Here is an 18,074-nt window from a genome sequence, read left to right as displayed (position 1 = left end):
CAGTTAACTTGCTAACGGATGTCAGCGTGGGTCATTAGGTTATTATTCCTCAAATATGTTTAGGTAAGCTATAATGTTAAGTTCCCCGATTATTAGTAATTTTTTATTTTGATAAGCCGACTATGAAAGTTACAAAATTATTATTAACAGAATGATAACATGTCATATTAACTCATAGGTTTAATAGCTAACTTGATTCATGATATGTAACTAAAATATCAATTTAATATTTTTAGAATATTTTTGACGTAAATCCAAAAAAATCTAAATTTATCAAAAATTCTAAAAATGAAATTTTATATTTTTTCTTTGAAATTATAAAAATATTTTTTAAAATTATAATTATGTGCAAATTAATTTAAACTTTTAAAAATTTCATAAAATTCTAACCAGTTTTTTTTTTCTTTTGAAAAATGCTGGGTCCATGACTAATGACTTCACACGGCCATTTCCTTCTTTTCACTAGGCGATAATTTTTTAAATTTTTTTAGATTTGTTTTGGATTTATTAAAGAAATTCTAAAAGTATATTTTAGTAATAGTTGAAAGCTTGTAAGTTAATGTGCCATGCCATCAGCCCTTTACAAAGTTAATAGATGAATGACCAAATTGATAACATTAATAATTATTTTTGTAAATTTTCATAATTAGATGACCCAATTAAAAATTTATTGATAATTGATTAAGAGGAATAACAAAGTAATGATAGAAAGCTAACAAAGAGATAACTTAAATGATGAATTTCAAATAATTGAATGATAAAATTATAACTATTCATAATTAACCAACCCCATTATATAAACTTACTAGTAATTGTGAAAATATTTTTAATATGAATGAATTTAAATTGTAATTTCTATTTATAATATGTTATATTTGAATAAAGAAATTAAGATAAAACGTAATCCTGTCATACTAACATTGGAATAATAGTAAAATAAATAAAAAGAATTATCAACTAATTGAATCCTACAATAATTTCCCATGGGTTCCTCCCCGGAAAAAAAAAACCAATTTACAAGAAATAAATTACTTGTGTAGGTGCCACCGCCGCTACGTCGAGGTATATTAGTGCAAGGGTTTCCACCAGAAGGTGGCACCATACCCCTTTGAAGCACTTGAATTATAAGATTTTTATTGAAAATCACAGCAAACAGGTGATCTTCAACATGAGGGAGAGGCCTTATGGCGGAAACATGTTGGTAGGCGAATAACAAAATAATGCAGAAAAGGAATGTAACAGTAACTTTAAGCGAAGCCATATTGGAAAACACAACCATCCTTCTAGTAAGCCGTTACTCTTACTGATTTAAATAAGCTTCCCAACCATCCTTCCGTAGCTTCTCAGCTTTTGTCAAGACATAGTCCCTTGTGTCTTCTTGATACTGATTCATTCTAAGGATAAGTGCGACACAAAACACGAATCAAAATTAGAATTCACAACGTTTCAATTTCAAATGCATCCATCTTTTATTTATATAAAGAGAGATGGGAACTTACCTCGCCAATAGATCAGCATCACCAACTCCCAACATCCTTACTGCCAGCAATCCTGCGTTTGTAGCGTTGTTTACTGCAACCGTTGCAACAGGAACACCCCTTGGCATCTGCATCATTAAAATAAGAATAAACATCGAGCATTTGGGAATGCAATGTCATGTACAAGTTCAAGTCTTACCTGCACGATTGACAAGAGTGAATCGATTCCGTCCAATGTAGAGGCACGGACAGGGACACCGATAACAGGTAAAGGTGTAAGTGAAGCTACCATACCTATAATTCAAAACAGGCCTCATCAGTGTCACTAACATAGCTAATGCATGTTGGAGAATGATGTTAAACAATAATTTTATATATAACTAGCCTGGTAAGTGAGCTGCACCACCAGCCCCAGCAATGATAACCTGAATGCCTCGCTCCCTAGCAGAGGAGGCATAAGAGTACATCAGTTCAGGGGTCCGGTGTGCTGAGACTATCCGAACCTGCAAATAAATTAATCAATGGAGTCAAAGTGGATTTGCATCATTTGTAAACAAAAATTCTAAGCTAAAAAAAAATGCTACCTCGGTAGACACACCAAACATATTTAAGATTCTAGCTGCATCCTTCATAACTGGAAGATCAGAATCCGAACCCATTACAATCCCAACACGTGGTGCAGCTGCATTTAGCAACAAAAAGGATCCAAAATGTCAGTAAAGCCAATCAACGGTAGTTTCGATTCTTCACGTGGTTCAATTTCAGTTATGTCCGCATACTTCTAATTCAACCTTTAAATAAATTTGCATTCAGTAAGTCTAACAAAAAACAAACTGACAACAAAACTGAAGTTCAAGCATCAACTCTAGGTCAACTACCTTCATTCAGATTTTCATAACCTTCTTCCCTCAGCATTGATTTCAGCCGTGCTTCTAAAACACCAACAGAAGGGCCAACAAGAGTTACATGACCCATCTTCCTTTGCCTTCGCATTTCTGGTAAAAACATCATGACAGCCAATTAATAAGAACGTGTATGAGAGAAAAAAAAATAGGGCAGCGAGATGGATAAGCCTGAGGAAACTTAAAGCAGACCTAACCTGGCTTATCATACCAATGAGCAGTAGCTCCTGGAATCTCCAGTGCCCTTGCTATAAGTTGATGAGCCACTTTGAAACCTGGCTCCCCCTGAAACCATATAATTTTTAGTGTAACTCAAATCTAACAAACTAATTCACTGCCCACAAGCACAAGGAAAACAGAAAATTTCAGTAAATTATACTCATGTATAAAGTTATTTTAGCTTATGATAAGAAACATAAAAGCAGAAAGGTGTGGAAGTTATGGAAAAGGAAGAGAAGGAACCTACTTCATCCTCACCCAGTAGATTGTACATGATAGCAGCTGGAGTTTTCATGGATGGATCACCGAGAGGAAGACCAACAACAGCCCGCAAATGCTGTTCAAACTGTGATGTATAGCAGGACTCAATAGTGTGATGACCACTATTATGAGGTCTTGGAGCTACTTCATTTAGTAGAATCTAATAGAAACAAAGAATAGGTCAGTCAAAGGCAGAATTGCTGAATTATTGCTGGCCATCTAGGAGTGGAATAAAAAACTCATAAAGATGGCAGATGTACACCTGACCATCCCTCGTCAAAAACAACTCCACTGCAAAGACACCAGCACCTTCTAATGAACTTATAGCTTTATATGCAACATCATTTGCAAGTTTTCTGATCCTCCATGGCACGTCAACAGGTGCTTTAACCATGTGACATATGTTTTCCCTATAAGAGCCCACAAATTTACAATCATAGTAGATTTACAGAGCTCCTCGCAAGTCATATGTAAATATTATCACATAATTCTAATTTACAATAAATGGAATTCTAGTAAGGAACGTGAATGTCTTACTTGTGAATAGTTTCAACAACTGGATAGCACAGGATAGAGTTATCTCTTCCTCTTGCCACGATGACAGCCAACTCCTAAAAGCAATGTCAGTACAATTCAAAAGTATGTCTATAAACAAATAGTAATTATTTGTATCATGACGAGGCAGTTCGAAAAATACCCCATCTATACAGTGAGCATAAAGTTATCAAGTACAAAATAAATAAAGAGGAAATAAATGCATAGTAAAAATGTCAACAGTACATTCTAGACATTCACCTTTATGAAAGAAGCCCATTTCTCAACGTACAGGCCATGACCAAATCCACCAAGAACTGCAATAAAAATGAAAATTCTTTAAACTGGAAAAGTAAATGTTCAGTATCTAAGTTACAAAAATGGAGTTTATGAGAAATTTCAAAGTCAAGAAGAACAAGGAACTAGTCATAGGCAAAATTAGATACTAATAAAGAAAAGGAAAGAATACAAGACAACTTCTCCAGTCCCAAGTGACAATCACCATATGAACATCTACATCAAATTAGACATGTTCTTCTGTAAGTATTGATATAGTCAAGACTTATACAAATTGTAGATACAAATTGTTGATTTGGAATGATAACCAAAACCAACATTTTAGTCTTTGACAAATATTTAGAGAAATATTATGCCTTAAAAAATTAAGGTAAGTCATTATGAATTAAGAAAATGATGAAATGCTACAAAAATCTCCTTTCTAATAGCATCTCCCTTACCATCTATGGCCGAAGAAAGCTCTCCTTCACTCTTTGCAACAGCATTTCCTCGCCCATCATAAGCTAACCTCTTGCTCTTAATCATAAGAGGATAGCCATATAGTTCGCCTGCTCTCTTGGTTTCTTCTAGATTATTAATCTGCTTTTATTAATATAGAGAGACCAATATATCAATATAAGTTTTAAAGAATTTCAATACAATAGAATAAACCCCTATAAAATAAAAAACAGAAAGCAAACCTCCATAAACTCAGGAAGTGGAATGCCATGTCGAGAAAAATGAACTTTCTGGAGATATTTATCCTGTAAAATAGTAAATCCAGCTTGATAACTCGCCGTAAAAAGTACATTATGCTTAACATCCATTCAGGTATCAACAGTAAAAGGAAACTGATGCAATTTATTACAGACATTAGTACCGCTCGCAAGTAAACAAGCCTAGGGACTTTACTTGGATAATTCGAATGGTAGAAGCTTTAGGTTCACAATCAATTCCTTGTTGTTCAAGCTTCTCTAGAGTGGCAACATCCACATGTTCAGTTTCTACCGTCAAAACTTCACATCTAACTACCAAAAAACATACAATGAGCATGAATACTTCAGTTAAAACAAAGAAAGGAAATAAATTAAGTATCAAAATTGGACCTTTTAGCAAATTCTTCAACAGTAGCACTGTCATCAAAGCTCCCAACCATGTGATCATAAGCAAGGGCACTAGCTGGGCAATTCTCTGAAGGGTCCAAAACCATAACTTTAATGGCCATCTTGGAAGCTGCTTGGCATAACATACGACCCAATTGCCCTCCTCCTAATACACCAACTATCTTTTTGGATAGATCATGAACTGAAGAATCATGGTCCTTCCTACAAAAAAGAAAGCAAAAAAAACCATTTGAACGTAAATAAGTCACAATAACAAAAAAGACTCAAAGTTTGTATTCTTTTGTTTTCGTTGGAAACATATAAATTGCCAGAAAAATAAAAAAACCTGTGAGAGGAGTCAGTCTCGTGAGAGTCACATGAGGCGCGGCAAGCGAAGGTGGGATTGTAGAGTTTCGAAGAAGAAGAGTGCCAGAGGCGATGGTTGCGGTTGCGGTTATCGGCCGCGATAGATACAGAGAAGAAGCGGAGTGAGAGAGATGATGGTGGCCGGGAAAGAAACTGAGATGGCTCGAAAGAAAATACTGCTTCAAAGGTGGGGCTCGAAAACACAGCCATTGATAGCTGCGTTTCTTATCAAAACAAAAGATCTACTGCTTGAAAGTACCAGCAATTGATAGCTACAGATAAAAAAACAGATTAAATCCGGCAAATGAGATGTTCAGCGTATCCAAACTCAAAGAGATAAATAATCGTCGGAAAAAAATTTCAGAGAAAACAACTAGATTGTGACAAAAGAAATCCAAATCTGAGCTTTGAAACGCAAGAAATCTTCAAAAAAAAATTTAAAATTAATCTGTTTCAACTTAATCTAACAATAAAAAACAAAATGAAAAGTAAGCAAAAAAAAAAGCGAAATCAACCGAAAAAAATGAAAAAAAAACGTAACTGAAAATGCAGATTAAAAATCAAAGGTATATTTTGATTTTCTTTACAAAAAATTCAAAATAGATTCAATCTATTTGAAACTAAATCTAACAATGAAAAGTACGCAAAAAAAAACAACTAAATCAACCAGAAAAAAAATGAAAAAATGAAGAAAAAAATACCTGAAAATGCAGATTGATATTTTATGGTGGCCGTGCTTTTTGTGCTTTTTGTGCTTTTTTGTGTTCAAGGGGGGCGCCTGTATTTATGCTTTTTTGTTTTAAGCTTTCCCTCCTTGGAATAGGGACCTATTTTTGTTTCAAGGGCGCCGCCGTGATCTGGTCTGGTTGGTTTTACCTATTAAGGATTCGTTGAGAGCCGTATACGGTGGAGATTACGTAGATAAGCCTTTGGTCTAAAAATTATAGGGACAATAACCAATAAAAGCCCCTTTATTTTTAAAATTACCAAAATGAGACAGGTCCTGAATTAATTACCGAAATGGACCCTTTCCCCAAAAAACGCGTCCACGTGAGCGCGTTGTCAGGGGATAAAGTAGGAAAACGCTTCCTCAAAGAAGCGCTTTGTCCACGTGGATAGAAAACGCTTCCTTGAGGGCGCGTTTTGTATCCACGTAGACAATACGCTTCCTTGAAAAAGTATTTTTCCCATTTTTTAGGGTTTAGGATTTTGGAGTTTTTGAGATTTTAGATTTTAGGGTTTTAAGGGAAAAATTAAATAAATAAGGGTTTAGGATTTCTTAATTAAATTAACTATAAATTTTAAAAAATTAGATTAGGGTTTAGCATTTATAGTTTTCAAGGAAAAAATCAAATAAATTAGGGTTTAGGGTTACTTGAGTAAATTAATTATAAATTTAAAAAAAATAGATTAGGGTTTAGTGTTTAAGGTTTTTAAGAAAAAATCTAATAAATGTAATTTTTATTCGTTATATATTTTAAACTCTTTTAAAAAATAAAATAATAAAATTAAATGTTTTTAGTAAAAATTAAATTTATTAAAAGATTTTTTTAATAATAAATTAAAAATAAAATATATAATGAATTTTTGTATTTTCAAATTTTAAAATAGAAAAAGAATTTTTTATGAAAAACAAAAAAAAGAGAGTTAAAAGTTTATATATATATTAAATTTATCTTTTTTTGTAATTTTAAATTTATAATAAATTAAAAATATTAATATAATATAATACGCAAAAAAATGAAATTTAATATAATACAATCATATTAATAATAGAATATTTTAGGGATAATAATTCCTTAAGGTCTTAAGATCATGGGTAAATTTTTTATTGGTTGTTAGAGAATGATTTATAAATAAGTATTAATAACTTTATTTAATGGAATTTAACATAAATTTTAATATTTTAATATTTAATATATATTTTAAACTGTAGAAGTTTAAATTCAAAATTTGAGAAAAAATATAATAATTGTAATTAACATTTAACTATATTTAAATAAAGTTAGACTTAATAAATATTTTATAAATAACTTATAATTTTTTAAAATTTATAATTAATTTAATTAAGAAACCTTACACCCTTATATATTTAACTTTTTCCCTTAAAACCCTAAAATTTAAAATCCTAAAAATTCTCAAACCTTAATCTTAATTGGAAAAAATCCTAAACCTTAAAAAATAGAGAAAGTGTTTCCTCAAGGAAGCGCTTTGTCCACGTGGACACAAAGCACTTCCTTGAGGAAGCGTTTTCCTGCTTTATCCCCTGACAACGCATTTTTGGGAAAATTTATCTATTGTGATAATTAATTCAAGACCTGGCCCATTTCGGTAATTTTAAAAATAAATGGGCTTTTATTGGTTATTTGCCCTTAAATCAATACTTTTTGTCTTTATTTTTTTAATGGTTAATTAAGATTCCGCTATTTTGACGGAAATACCCCTCATGTCTTTGTGGAAACGAGCCGCTTTAATCGCCAAGTTTAGTGGTTTTTTTATGTAAATAATAAATAAATAAATTTGGAGTTTTGTGTTTTTATATTATAAAATATAATAATATCACTTTTGGATGCTAGCTTTTCTTTTTTGACCATTTTAAAAATAAAAATAATAAACTCAATAAAAAATAAAGCACCCTAAATTTGTATTTTTTTGTATTCTTTTTTATTAAAATATGTCATAGGTCTCTATATTCTTCACAAATTTAAAATTTAGTCAGTTTATTTTTCAGATTTTAAAATCCGGATCCAATTGTTAAGATTGTTAATTTTTTTTGTAAAATTCGTTAGTGTGACATTTTGAAATAATAAAAAGAAAAGAATACTCATATGGTAGTAATGTAGCTAAGAAGGTGACGTTGTAATGAGCTTGAAATTAATAAAATAATTTTAATAATATTAACAGATGGATTTGAATTTTAAAATTTAAAAAGTAAAGGGACTAAATTTTAAAAATAAAATTATAAAGACTAAATTTTAAATTTATAAAGAATCATAGACTTATGACATATTTTAACCTTCTTTTTTAACACTGCTAAGAGGTGATCACCTGATTTTTTGAAATTTAAAAAAAAAATCTTACAAATAAAAAAATATATAGAATAGTTCACAAACAAGTGCACAAATGAACGAAGAATCGAACAAAATTCAAATGAAATCCACATATCACATTAGATCGACACATGATAATTGTTTATGTTGAGACTGAACCCTAAATACTTTAAAACCTAAGATCATGGTCTCCGCATTTACCAACAATCCAAATAAATTTATACATATATAAATATTTTTAAATTAATTTATTTGTTTAATGCATAATTTGTAAATAAATTTAACTTCTTATAAATGATTGGGAATTTGTTTGGTTTAAGATCTAAATTCATGTTTAAACTTTTATAACTGTAAAGTTATTTTAATTTGACATTATAATATTTTGTATTTTGTTGTGGTATGATATATAAAATAGATTTATGGGTTAAGCTTTTTATAAAAAAAAAGTAGATTTAATGGTTTGACTATCAGAGGTACCAACTTGGGAGAAAATTTAATTTAAGTATCATTTGTGACCAAAAAAAAGTTTAAATACCAAGATGAGAGAAAAAATATAATTTAAATATCAATTTGTGAGTTAAATCTTAAAATATAATACACATTTAAAAAATATAAAAATATAAGTTTATAATATTCAAATATATTTTAAGAAATTCATATTTACTATTAAATAAAAATTTGATAAATATTACATTTTTAAGTATTTTATTACTTAATTTATAACATTTAAAAAACCCAAAACAACCTCATATATTTTAACACTTAATATTTTTTTATTTTTTACTATATGTCAAAATGTAACAATGTTACATGTGATTATACTATATGTGGTGGACCACCAAGCATGCAGACTGCAGAACTGAAAATCATTGATAAAGCTATTCTAATTGTACATATTTTCTCTTTCACCATATGAGGAAAAATTATATGTAATTTTTACAAATATGCAGAATGGCCAATCAATTTCCACACATAATCATTTTTAAAACCAAGTAATATTTAAACATAAATTATGATTTTTTATAATACATTATTACTCTTTTAATAGTTATATATATAAGGATATAATCAGGGGCGAAACTAGAAAATCTTTATAGAAGGAGTCGAAATTAAATTGTATATTCATATTCCGCAATAATCTATTGCTAAACAAATATGACATTTAGAAGGGGAATAACCATTGATGTTGTATTTCGATGGTGCAATTAGTAGTAAGGAAAAAAAAAGAGACTAAATTAACTTAAATTCACTGTTGTTTCTCATAAATACCAATTTAAGCCAAAGCCCAAGGTTTCGCTACGGTGTTGCTTAAATTGAACAGAAGATAACGATTATAGGCTACCATATATTCGTTTACAATATATGTTTATTCAATGGAAACAAGTAAATAAGAAGCTTGTTCCTCCACCATATTTTTCAGGTGAGATATGGGTGTTGTGTAATCTACTTTAAAAAATATACATATATATTGAACAACCCACAGCGGCTGGAATGTGAAGCAAATCTTCAACACTTTTCCTTAACGAAAAAGCTGACCAGCTGAAGGCATGCAGGCGTAGAATGTTTGGTTTTAAGTAGCTCTCATGTTTTTATTTCAAACTATTTTATTCAATTACATCTGGTTTTAGTCTTACCATCTTCCATTCAAGTCCCTCTCATATTTTGCTTACAAGCCTTCATGTACCACCTTTAACAAACTGATGACAGCATATATAGCTTAACCTTTAATTTCCAGGCTCTATAAAAGCCCCCCATTAAACCATATCTCACCACAAGTTTAAGAATTAAAGCTCGCAAAATGGCAATGGGCAAAATTTTGAGCTCAGGGCCAATATTGCTTTTCTTGCTTTATCTGGTTGCCTTGGTTTCGCTTCCTGCAGATGCAGCAGTGAAAAGATACCAGTTCGATGTAGGCATATTTAGTTAAATCAGTGGCAATGTTGTTTGTATATATTCACTTTTTAGCTGCATTTCTTTCTTTTAGAATATGATCATTGAAATGTTGTTTCAGGTTCAAGTGAAAAACGTTAGCAGGTTATGCCATGCTAAACCTATCGTTACAGTGAATGGGATGTTTCCAGGGCCAACCATATACGCTAGAGACGGCGATAGAGTTGTCATTAATGTCACAAACTATGCACAATATAACATGTCAATTCATTGGTAAGCAATGCATCATTTTGTCATATTTCTTTTTCCAAAATTGTTGTCTACTAATGCTGGGTTTGTTTCATGGCATTGGCAGGCATGGGCTTAAACAGCTTCGCAATGGATGGGCAGATGGACCAGCTTATATAACACAATGCCCTATACAGAACGGGCATAGTTACACGTATGACTTTAATGTAACAGGTCAAAGAGGGACACTATGGTGGCATGCACATATCTTTTGGCTAAGAGCCACTGTTTATGGTGCAATTGCGATCATGCCAAAGCAAGGGACCCCTTTCCCTTTTCCTCAGCCTTACAGAGAAACTAACATAGTTTTAGGTGGGATGATTTGATCCATAATGGTGAGCTGAGCTCCATTTTAGTTGCACAATTCATGTAATTCTTGTTAATCGAAACGCAGGTGAATGGTGGAATAACGATGTCGAAGAAGTTGTGAAACAAGGGAACAAGTTGGGGTTGCCACCAAATACATCCGATGCTCACACCATTAATGGAAAGCCAGGGCCATTGTTCCCATGTTCCGAGAAACGTAAGCTTAGCGAGTAAATAGGGGATTCAGGACAGGCCCTGCATTCTTTCTTATTTTACTTTCCTTTTTCTGGTGCAGATACATTTGCAATGGAGGTTGAACAAGGAAAGACATATCTCTTGAGAATCATCAATGCTGCACTCAACGACGAACTTTTCTTTGCAGTCGCAGGCCATAATATGACAGTGGTCGAAATAGATGCAGTTTATACCAAACCATTTACCACACAAGCAATTTTAATTGCACCAGGGCAGACCACAAATGTCCTTGTTCAAGCTAACCAAGCACCTGGTAGATATTTCATGGCTGCTAGGCCTTTTATGGATGCACCATTGACGGTAGACAATAAAACCGCAACGGCTATACTTCAGTACAAAGGCATTCCCAACACCATCCTCCCAATCCTTCCTAAGCTGCCATTACCCAATGACACTGCCTTTGCATTGAGCTACAGTGCCAAACTTAGGAGCCTGAACTCTCCATTATACGCTGCAAATGTGCCTCTTAAAGTTGACAGGCGTCTTTTCTACACTATCGGGTTAGGAATTAACCCATGTCCAACCTGCTTGAACGGAACACGACTCACTGCATCCTTGAACAACATTACCTTTGTTATGCCACATATTGGGCTTCTGCAAGCTCATTATTTCAACATCAAGGGAGTATATACCGCGGATTTCCCCGACCGCCCTCCTCAACCGTTCAACTACACCGGTGCACCATTGACTGCAAATCTTGGTACCACTTCGGGTACCAGGCTAAGCAAGATTGCATTCAACTCAACAGTAGAGTTAGTACTGCAGGATACCAATCTTCTAACTGTTGAATCCCATCCATTCCACCTTCATGGTTACAATTTCTTCGTTGTTGGGACTGGAATCGGGAACTTCGATCCCGCAAAAGATCCTGCTAAGTTTAACTTGGTTGATCCTCCAGAAAGGAATACGGTTGGAGTACCGACAGGCGGTTGGACCGCCATAAGGTTCCGGGCAGATAATCCAGGTAAGGTTCACCACAAACTAAACATGTAACATTGGTGACACTCAAATATTGGAAAGTAGTAGTTCTAAATCATTCGTTTTCCATTCTTCAGGAGTTTGGTTCATGCACTGCCATTTGGAGCTGCATACAGGGTGGGGTTTGAAGACTGCTTTTGTGGTAGAGAATGGAAAGGGACCCGATCAGTCCATTTTGCCTCCTCCAAAGGACCTTCCTCCTTGTTAATTGATTCCTTTTTGAGGCCAAAGTACAAGGGGCATGGCTAACTCTTTTCGGTCTTACTGTTTTGTTTTTTGTTTTGTTTTTTCTTATCGACTCTTTCCTGCAACGAGGAGTAAGGCAAATAATAAAATTATACGAGATTCTTGGAATTGTACGTAATAAAAGTCTTCATCTTTGTATGTTACCGATACGAAATGCATTCTTATATTTTAAATCATTTTCAATATTTTTTAACATTTTTTTATAATACAATTTAAAATTAAAATTAATCATTATAAACAAGAGTTATGTAACGAATCCCATTATACATACTTATGATTTGTTGAAGTGCGGGGATAAAATGAACTCATGAGAAATTAACGACGAATCTCAAGACATTGTACTCTCAAGAGAGGAAGCAAGTTGAAAACAACATTATTAGAGGAGATAACCATGAATCCAAAGATATGAACCATAAAACGGGCATAAAAAACAAAAAATAAAAATCAAACTACATATATACACGAAAAAATTTTTGCGTGTGTATATACTATTAATAAACCGTATCAAAACACACAAAAATAGGTACATACACGTACCAATACCAGGAACAAAAACAATAAGCCTGGCGGTAAACTTCCTTGATTCAAATAGCACATAAATGTGAAATGGAAGTCGGTATGAATTGCAGTTTGGCAGTTGCACCCCATTAGCTTCTACAAATATAGATCACACGAGTGAAACGATTAACGTGTTGTACAAATTACTTGCCAATAATCTCAAAAATCTGTTTGACCAAATCTTCATCACCATGTGTATAGAAACAATAATGTCCGTGTTCTGGGATGTCAGCACTTCATAGGGGACAACTTAACTCATGTTTGTAATAACTGCGTAACGATGCTGTTTTTCCTTTTCTTCCCACCAAAGTCCATTATAGGAAGCTTCAATCCCCACACAAGCTGCTGCCACTCGTAGAAGCTTTCTTACCAGTGTACTTCTGTCAAAAATGGAAGGAGATAATTATCTTTCAAGCAGAGAGATGTCAGAGACTGAACTTCCAGGTTGCCTCTAGCGATTAAAAGTAGAAGAAAAACGTGCACACTGATATGGTTAAAATTATAAATGTGGGAGCTAATTTATGAGTTGGAAGCTCACCTGCTTCCCGATGTTCAAGGGGATGTACTTGTACTTGATCATATGTGCAATCTGACGCCTCATCGTGAGGACAAAAAGAACAATCCAGTAACAAAGTAGTATAGGCCAAAAGACAGGAACATCAAATAAGGAAAAGAAAGTCATAACAAATGCTATGCAGAAAGCCTTTGTCATGGAGTACCTGCAAAAATTATAAAACAGAAGTATTACACACATAATCAAAATGCCCATTCATTAAGCACAAATTCACATAGACCTCAAGCAAGAAAACAAATTCCCAAATGGATGAAGAAATATGACTGACTACGAAAAATAATGACCGGCATTTCTATGCTATGAATGGAAAGTACATTTCTAAACTGTACTTCCTTGGAAAAAGAAGTTAAAAATTCTACATTCTAAATAAGCAGTAAAATGCATGAGAAGGTAATGACTACTGGATTTGACAGGTGAGAGCTAATGCTTTTACGCATTTTCCACATCTTTAAGTCGGGCATTGAATAGGTATAAAAGACTGCAATATCAAGTCAGGTATCACATGTTTCCACATCTTCTCCATTTTGGTAAACGACAAAGGGTATGTTTCCATCAATATGAACAATCAGGCAATGCCTTTAACTTGGCCTAAATAGGTAAGGTGTGTCCCTTATAAACATATCACAAAGATTTCAGCATAGAAAACATAACAGAACAATGCCACCAATAAAATGCCTGTAAAGCATCATTATAGACGAGAAGCAATATATAAAGCTTCAATTACCAGAACTTAAACTCAGGTAGCCTACGAATAAACGGCTTGAATTCATCTGAACCTTTTGTTGGCAGTAGAGGCCCATCAGAAATTTCAAGTTCTGGATCAACCAGAGGAGACAAAAACCCGATAAGCAAATTCAAAAGGTAGATCCCAAGGCCATATGAGACTATGTAAAAACCTTGAACAGAATAGACTCGTAAACAATATATAGCTGCTATAACAAGGGTTCCAATCCATCTATAAGTTGTATGAGGAGTAGTCTTATCTAGATAATACTGATACATCCTCCAAGTATCATGCCCCCATTGAGGCAAAGGTGAGGCCACTGGTGCCCTATCACCTCCAATACCCTCCATTCAGTATTAGCTTCAATTCCTACATCATAAGAGAAGAACCCAGTCAACTTAAGCACAAAGATTCATTAGGTTTGTTGTAAATAAACAGTCATAAACTATGGTTAAACACTCCATCAATTTAAGCACTACTAGCAGTAAATCATCAGATATCACCACTTAACACCATGAGCAATGAAAAACAAAAATGTAGCTAGTAATTCTTAATCAATGAATACAATGTAGAGAAAACCCTAAGATTCTGTTTGTTCAAGAAACAAGGAAAAATATTGTTTTTATGCCCAGAATCCCATCAATTACTGGACAAAAAATCAATCACCCATCACCAAACTTCCACCTCAGCTTTCTGACCAACCAAACAACAACTTAGCATTCATAATAATAATAAAAAAGCTTTCCAAAACCAGAACAACCAAAACCCTAGATTTACACAGCATATATCGTTGAAAGTAAAGAATCTACTATTAATTTTTTTTAATAATGATTGAATGCATGAAGATTAAATATTTGTAATAAATGCATTTAGCTGACCTCAAAGGACTCTCCGTTTTAAACTTTGGACTCCGACTCTCCCAGAAACTGATTTCCGTTTCTTTGACGTTGTATGGGGAAGCGAGAAACGAGCAAACGTTTTTAGTGAAAATTTAAACTTTGATCACCTAATTATAAAATTTTATAAGTTAGCCACAGAATTAATAAAAAATTACAAGTTAGTCATTGGCCGCTATCTTGATAATGGACATCTGATGTTGGATGGGTAAATGTATAATTTGATCACTAAATTATTAGTAAGTTTACAATGTAGTCACTTAACTTAAGAATGTTACATTTTGGTTACTAAATTACTAGTAAGCTTAGAAGTTTACAAAGTCACTAATCTTTGCATCATTACTCCGTACCCTGATAATCTAAACGGTATGCCTCGCCTCTAACCTAACCAACTCAACAATACTTCATTCTTAACCCTGTCACTATTTTCTTTTCGGTCAAAACCATAACTAAGAAATTTCATAATCAATTTTAGACACCCTTACCCCAAACCAGTAATCAAATATCATCACAACCACAATCAAAACAAACAAAATACAAATAAAAAGGGAAGAAAGCTTTATGTTTTAGTGAGCCTCAAACAGGATCTACTAAAGGAAAGAGACAAAATAAAAGTAAAGAAAATAGAATCAAAATATCAAAAGAAAAGGGAAACTCAAATATATTAGATTCGGTCAAGAGTTAGTCGAAAAGTTCCAGGTGAGGAGGATCAATCCAAAACGAGGAAGTCTAGCTAAGAAGAAGAACATATTAGAGTCAAGCGATCATCCGATGATGGTGGATGAAGATCGGAAAGCTTCTACATTAGAACTTTGGGTTTAAACCAGCGGAATTTGGCCATTTCAAAGAAAACTAAACTAGAAAGTTGAAAGAGGAGGAAGAAAGCTCTGGTTTGGTGTGTTCCTTTGTCAACATAGGAGGTCGAACAGTGGTGAAATTACTGAAATACAATTGTGAATGAGGTCCCTAAAACTTTCAAATTGCTTAACGACCAACTTGTAATTTTTTAAAAAAAGAATTAACTAATGTAAACTTATTAATAGTTGAGTGGCCTTGGGCGTAATTACCCTATGTGAATAGTGAATTAATGGTCATATTTGACATTCATTACCAAGTTAACGAGTCCGTGGCCAACTTATAACTTTAGATTTCAAATATAATTTTTTTTGAAATTGAGTGACCAAAGTGTAAATTTATTAATAAGTGTAAACTTACTAATAATTAGGTGACATTAGATGTAGTTACCCTTTTTTCTTATATATTATTTTGTTTCAAACTTTTGTTTACATTGATAAGTAAATTTGTATACATTATAATTTTTATGAAAATTTTAGAATTTTTTGCATTTTTAATGATTTAATGATTTTTTCTGTTTTTTTTTTGTGAACACATGGTAGGTTTATGAGTTTTCTTTTATTAGAAATGTCAAATGAGGTAACAAAATAGACTAAATGATAGCACAGGGCCAAAGTGACCAAAAAAATTCTTTTAAGTACCAAATTAAGATTTTTTGTAATGTATAAGGGTCAAATCAAGTATTAAACCTTTTAATTTTGAAGTCAATTTTTTTAGTTAGGGTCTATTTATTATATCGTAATTCTATATGTTATCTATACAAATTGCAATTACACAATTACATAATTTAAGCATCAAGCTACTCACCTAAGTTCAAAAGCTCATTCAAAATTTGAGAGGTTTAAACAAATATATAAAGCACAAAAAATAAATTTGGAAAAAAATTAAGCCTGTTTAAACTTAGATCAGGCTTGACTCCATATTAAAAGCCCAAGCCTAACCCACTTATTTTCAAGTTTATAATATATTATTTTCATTTACTTTACTAATCTATATATCACATAGAAAATATAATATATTATAATATAAATATTAAATTGTTATATTTAGAAATTTAATAAAAGGAAAATTATATAGTTGTAGTAAAGAATCTATAATTAATAAATAAAATAATTATTTTTAAAAATAAAAAAATAATATTAACAGATTTAAACGGTTTTAAGTTAACCAGTTACAAATATAAATAAATTTGAGCACAATTTAATACTCATATTTTAAGTCAGACTTAGGTAGCAATCTTTTATTTTTTTCCCTTAATCTAATATCAAATTCTAAAATTTTAGTTTTGTAAAAATTAGGGTATTCTTCTTCTGAATACATGCTATTTTCAAAATTAACAAACCTTGAGTAATATTTTATTGCCATTTTAATTTATTATTATAAGATTAAGCATTGAGTACTATTTTGTTAATATTTTCTTTTAATTTTAAGATATTCTTTCTTACTTTTTTTCCTTAGAATTATTTTAGTTGTTTCATTCAATACTATAATCTTTTGTCCTATTTTTCGAGTAAATATGAAAAATTAAAAGTATAATGATTTATTTGACCCTTTAACTTAAAAAATATATATTTTAGCTTTTCGTTTAATTTTTCGTATCTTCTAGTCATTGAATTTGCATTACTTGTCAAGTTATCCCAAAAGGGATAAAAAAAAGTTAACGTTTGTTAACTTTGTTACCATGGTATCCACTTGTATGTCACGTTAGCAATTAATTATTTTTTTAAAAAATTAATATTTTATTTTATTTTTAAATAATTTTAATAATTTTTAAAATTCTAAAAAAAATTAGTTGCTGACGTGGCATCCATATAACATCCATAACAAAGCTAACAAATATCAATTTTTCTATCCATTTTGGAATAATTTGACAAATAGTGTAAGTTTAAAAGCTAAGGTAAAAAAAATTAAATAAATAACTAAAATAACTTTTTTATAGAATGCCAAATAAATTATTTTACCAAAAATTAAATAACTTTTAAAAAATTGGTGTTTGGGTTCTAAGAAACATAGTTGAAGAAGTATTTTTTCATTAATAGCACTTAGAAATAAATAAATATAATAAGTTTAATAAGCATTTTCCAAAATAATTTTTTTTATTTATCAAAAGGATTAAAACTCAACTGGGATTTGAATTGTGAATTACAGTAGCAAATTTAGGGGAGCTTAAAATAGAAAATTTTCTATTTAATCTTCTTTATAATATATAAAATTTTAAATTAGTAAAGATTACACTTTGCCCCCACAAAATGATAAGAATTTAATTTAACCCTTTAAAAATTATAAAGATATAGGCTATTAAAATTATAAAATAT

At 31.7% G+C, this 18,074-nt stretch overlaps 3 protein-coding genes across 5 annotated transcripts; 1 reads left to right on the top strand and 2 right to left on the bottom strand.

Moving 5' to 3' along the window:
- Positions 1-894: 894 nt before the first annotated feature.
- Positions 895-6,075, bottom strand: LOC121225607 (phosphoribosylaminoimidazole carboxylase, chloroplastic). Of its 2 annotated transcripts, XM_041109988.1 has the most exons (17): positions 5,841-6,075; positions 5,120-5,411; positions 4,777-4,995; positions 4,583-4,694; positions 4,372-4,434; positions 4,132-4,270; positions 3,656-3,711; positions 3,398-3,471; positions 3,123-3,270; positions 2,847-3,020; positions 2,578-2,665; positions 2,357-2,473; positions 2,063-2,160; positions 1,864-1,981; positions 1,678-1,772; positions 1,500-1,606; positions 895-1,394 (listed from the first exon to the last, which is right to left on the bottom strand). In XM_041109988.1, the coding sequence occupies exons 2-17, from the start codon at positions 5,347-5,349 to the stop codon at positions 1,301-1,303; spliced, it is 1,932 nt and encodes a 643-aa protein (XP_040965922.1). In that variant the 5' UTR covers positions 5,350-5,411; positions 5,841-6,075; the 3' UTR covers positions 895-1,300. The 2 variants fall into 2 exon arrangements, with proteins under 2 accessions (XP_040965922.1, XP_040965923.1); XM_041109989.1 differs by lacking the exons at positions 3,123-3,270; positions 3,656-3,711; positions 4,132-4,270; ... (3 more) ...; positions 5,120-5,411; positions 5,841-6,075 and having other exon boundaries at positions 3,398-3,420.
- A 3,873-nt stretch (positions 6,076-9,948) lies between these two features.
- LOC121225606 (laccase-11) lies at positions 9,949-12,310 on the top strand. Its single transcript, XM_041109987.1, has 6 exons — positions 9,949-10,098; positions 10,201-10,352; positions 10,435-10,679; positions 10,762-10,890; positions 10,969-11,892; positions 11,984-12,310. The coding sequence occupies exons 1-6, from the start codon at positions 9,988-9,990 to the stop codon at positions 12,112-12,114; spliced, it is 1,692 nt and encodes a 563-aa protein (XP_040965921.1). The 5' UTR covers positions 9,949-9,987; the 3' UTR covers positions 12,115-12,310.
- A 300-nt stretch (positions 12,311-12,610) lies between these two features.
- Positions 12,611-14,998, bottom strand: LOC121225604 (protein RER1B). Of its 2 annotated transcripts, none has more exons than XM_041109985.1 (4): positions 14,887-14,998; positions 14,009-14,377; positions 13,249-13,429; positions 12,611-13,090 (listed from the first exon to the last, which is right to left on the bottom strand). In XM_041109985.1, exons 2-4 carry the CDS (start codon positions 14,356-14,358, stop codon positions 13,037-13,039), a joined length of 585 nt encoding a protein of 194 aa, XP_040965919.1. In that variant the 5' UTR covers positions 14,359-14,377; positions 14,887-14,998; the 3' UTR covers positions 12,611-13,036. The 2 variants fall into 2 exon arrangements, with proteins under 2 accessions (XP_040965919.1, XP_040965920.1); XM_041109986.1 differs by having other exon boundaries at positions 12,611-13,087.
- Between the last annotated feature and the right edge of the window lie 3,076 nt (positions 14,999-18,074).

This window comes from Gossypium hirsutum, chromosome D13, assembly GCF_007990345.1.
Source record: "Gossypium hirsutum isolate 1008001.06 chromosome D13, Gossypium_hirsutum_v2.1, whole genome shotgun sequence".
In the NCBI taxonomy this organism is placed as follows: domain Eukaryota; kingdom Viridiplantae; phylum Streptophyta; class Magnoliopsida; order Malvales; family Malvaceae; genus Gossypium; species Gossypium hirsutum.
This window is presented reverse-complemented; position numbering and strand designations above follow the sequence as displayed.